Here is a 1,833-nt window from a genome sequence, read left to right as displayed (position 1 = left end):
TAAAACATAACCCAATTTCTATTCATGTAACAACCTTTACCATCAGCTTTATTTTCTATCATTTCATATGTATTCATAATCCATTGAGTAGAAACTCTTACATAAACAGAAATTTACTATACTCTTATAAGTCACGTATAATTCTTTACGTCGGCGTGTTCAGATGATAAGTTAATTATACTTGAAGTTGAATCGAATCTCTTTAACAGTAACGCGTCCTTCTGCACAAGGTTCAACTACCAACCAGTGTAAGTCATCGTTCACGGCCATTCTATGTTTCGGCCACTCGATCGACCCCTGACTATCAGGCAGCGCGCCAGCGATTGGATCTATAAGGTCAGTCTTAACGGTAAAAACGCTCCCCCGTCTGGTCAATGCGGAGCCCTCTGTGACGGCGGTCTTTGCCAAATGGGTCAGCCATGCCGTACCGTGCCGTGCCGTGGAGAAATCCGACGTTCGCGCCATTCGGGGAGCCATAAAAGTCTGGACACGGCCTAGTATCGCCGATCCGTACCGCTAAACGAATTATCTCGGATTTAGAGCCGGGCAGCCTTGAAAAAGTGCGACGGTCACGGAATCGATCTTTCCCATTCCCCTCTGCACCTTATCTCTCGCCAAGCTTTCCTCTTCAACTTTCCCTGCGACGTTTCCTTCTACCCCTTCCCATTTTTTTTTTTTCCTTCATACCCGATGGAAAGCTGTACTTAGGAGAATGAGAGAATAATCAGAGTGAAGACGGTTGACCTTGAATCTTTCCTTCTTTAAAATATTGTTAAATCATCTCGCGTCGAGGAAAATTCTCACTCCTCTCTTTATACTTCGAAGAAAATAAATCGCGTCGCATAGAAATTCAGAATCAGTCGAAATGTATATAGTATGAAAAAATGTTAGTAGTTCTATTAAAATTCAAGGCATTGCAAATCGTTAAACAAATCATACGAATAATAAATTTTATGTAAATTCAGTGAAATTACGTAGTTCGATTTGGGAGTGGAGAGAGTAGAAACATTTCACCTTCGCCTCTCTCTCTCTTTCTCTATCTCTCTCTCGACGGGCGGCTGCAATTTATCCACTAATTGCCGTGCAACCTCCTGGCGCGCTAGCGATTTGATTAATGAAAAATTGCGAGCCGTCGACGACAAATGTTTCCCGTAGAGCTCGGACTGGCCCGCTTTATTACCGGTTCAATAAATCGACTTCAATTAATGCGCTCGATCCGAATCCTGCCGTTGAAATTGCCAAATGACTTTTCCGTCACGGAGGACCGAACGTTAACTAGATTCGAGGATTTTCCATAGGGAATTAGAAGAGCTTAGTTGTGATTAATGTATCGAACAAGAAGTATTTCTATACTCGTGTTCCCGAGAGTCTAGGACCGGGCAAAGTTCAGTTTTTGATCGTTCTGAGCATCTCAATGCTTTACTGTGTATACTGAACCGTGTGGACGGCGTTCGCTGCGACCCTCACTACCTTCCAAACTGAAACGCTCCTAGACTCTCGGGACCACGAGTATACTAGTACCTTATTCCGGGCGCTCGTAACACAAAAAATGGAACAACTTTTTACAGTCTGCCATTGATAGGGGAAGTATTTACAGCCACAAGCTGTAGATAGATGTACTTAAAAATCTTCGTTACGTGTTAATGCATACTTAAACATTAACTTTAGTTAGCAAAAAGAACGTAGTTTCTTGAAACAACTTTCAAACAGTCTGTCTTGTGAAATTTCGTCAACTTTACGCTAACATTAGCCTAAATTCAGCTTGGCAGATTGAAAAAATTGTTCTTAGACGATTGTTCTTATACGATTTAATTGCTAACTAACATAAGTACG

At 41.8% G+C, this 1,833-nt stretch overlaps 1 protein-coding gene across 1 annotated transcript in view; it reads left to right on the top strand.

Moving 5' to 3' along the window:
• The first annotated feature begins 41 nt into the window (after positions 1 to 41).
• LOC108629982 (uncharacterized) overlaps positions 42 to 1,833 on the top strand; it is a 3,246-nt gene continuing 1,454 nt past the window's right edge. Inside the window, exon 1 of the mRNA XM_018033016.2 lies at positions 42 to 336. Within this exon, the coding sequence (XP_017888505.2) occupies positions 274 to 336 (63 nt within the window). The 5' untranslated portion in view covers positions 42 to 273. The remainder of the gene's footprint in view (positions 337 to 1,833) is intronic.

This window comes from Ceratina calcarata, unplaced genomic scaffold (assembly GCF_001652005.2).
Source record: "Ceratina calcarata isolate Rehan_Ccalc_2016 unplaced genomic scaffold, ASM165200v1 scaffold60.2, whole genome shotgun sequence".
Taxonomy (NCBI): Eukaryota; Metazoa; Arthropoda; class Insecta; order Hymenoptera; family Apidae; genus Ceratina; species Ceratina calcarata.
This window is presented reverse-complemented; position numbering and strand designations above follow the sequence as displayed.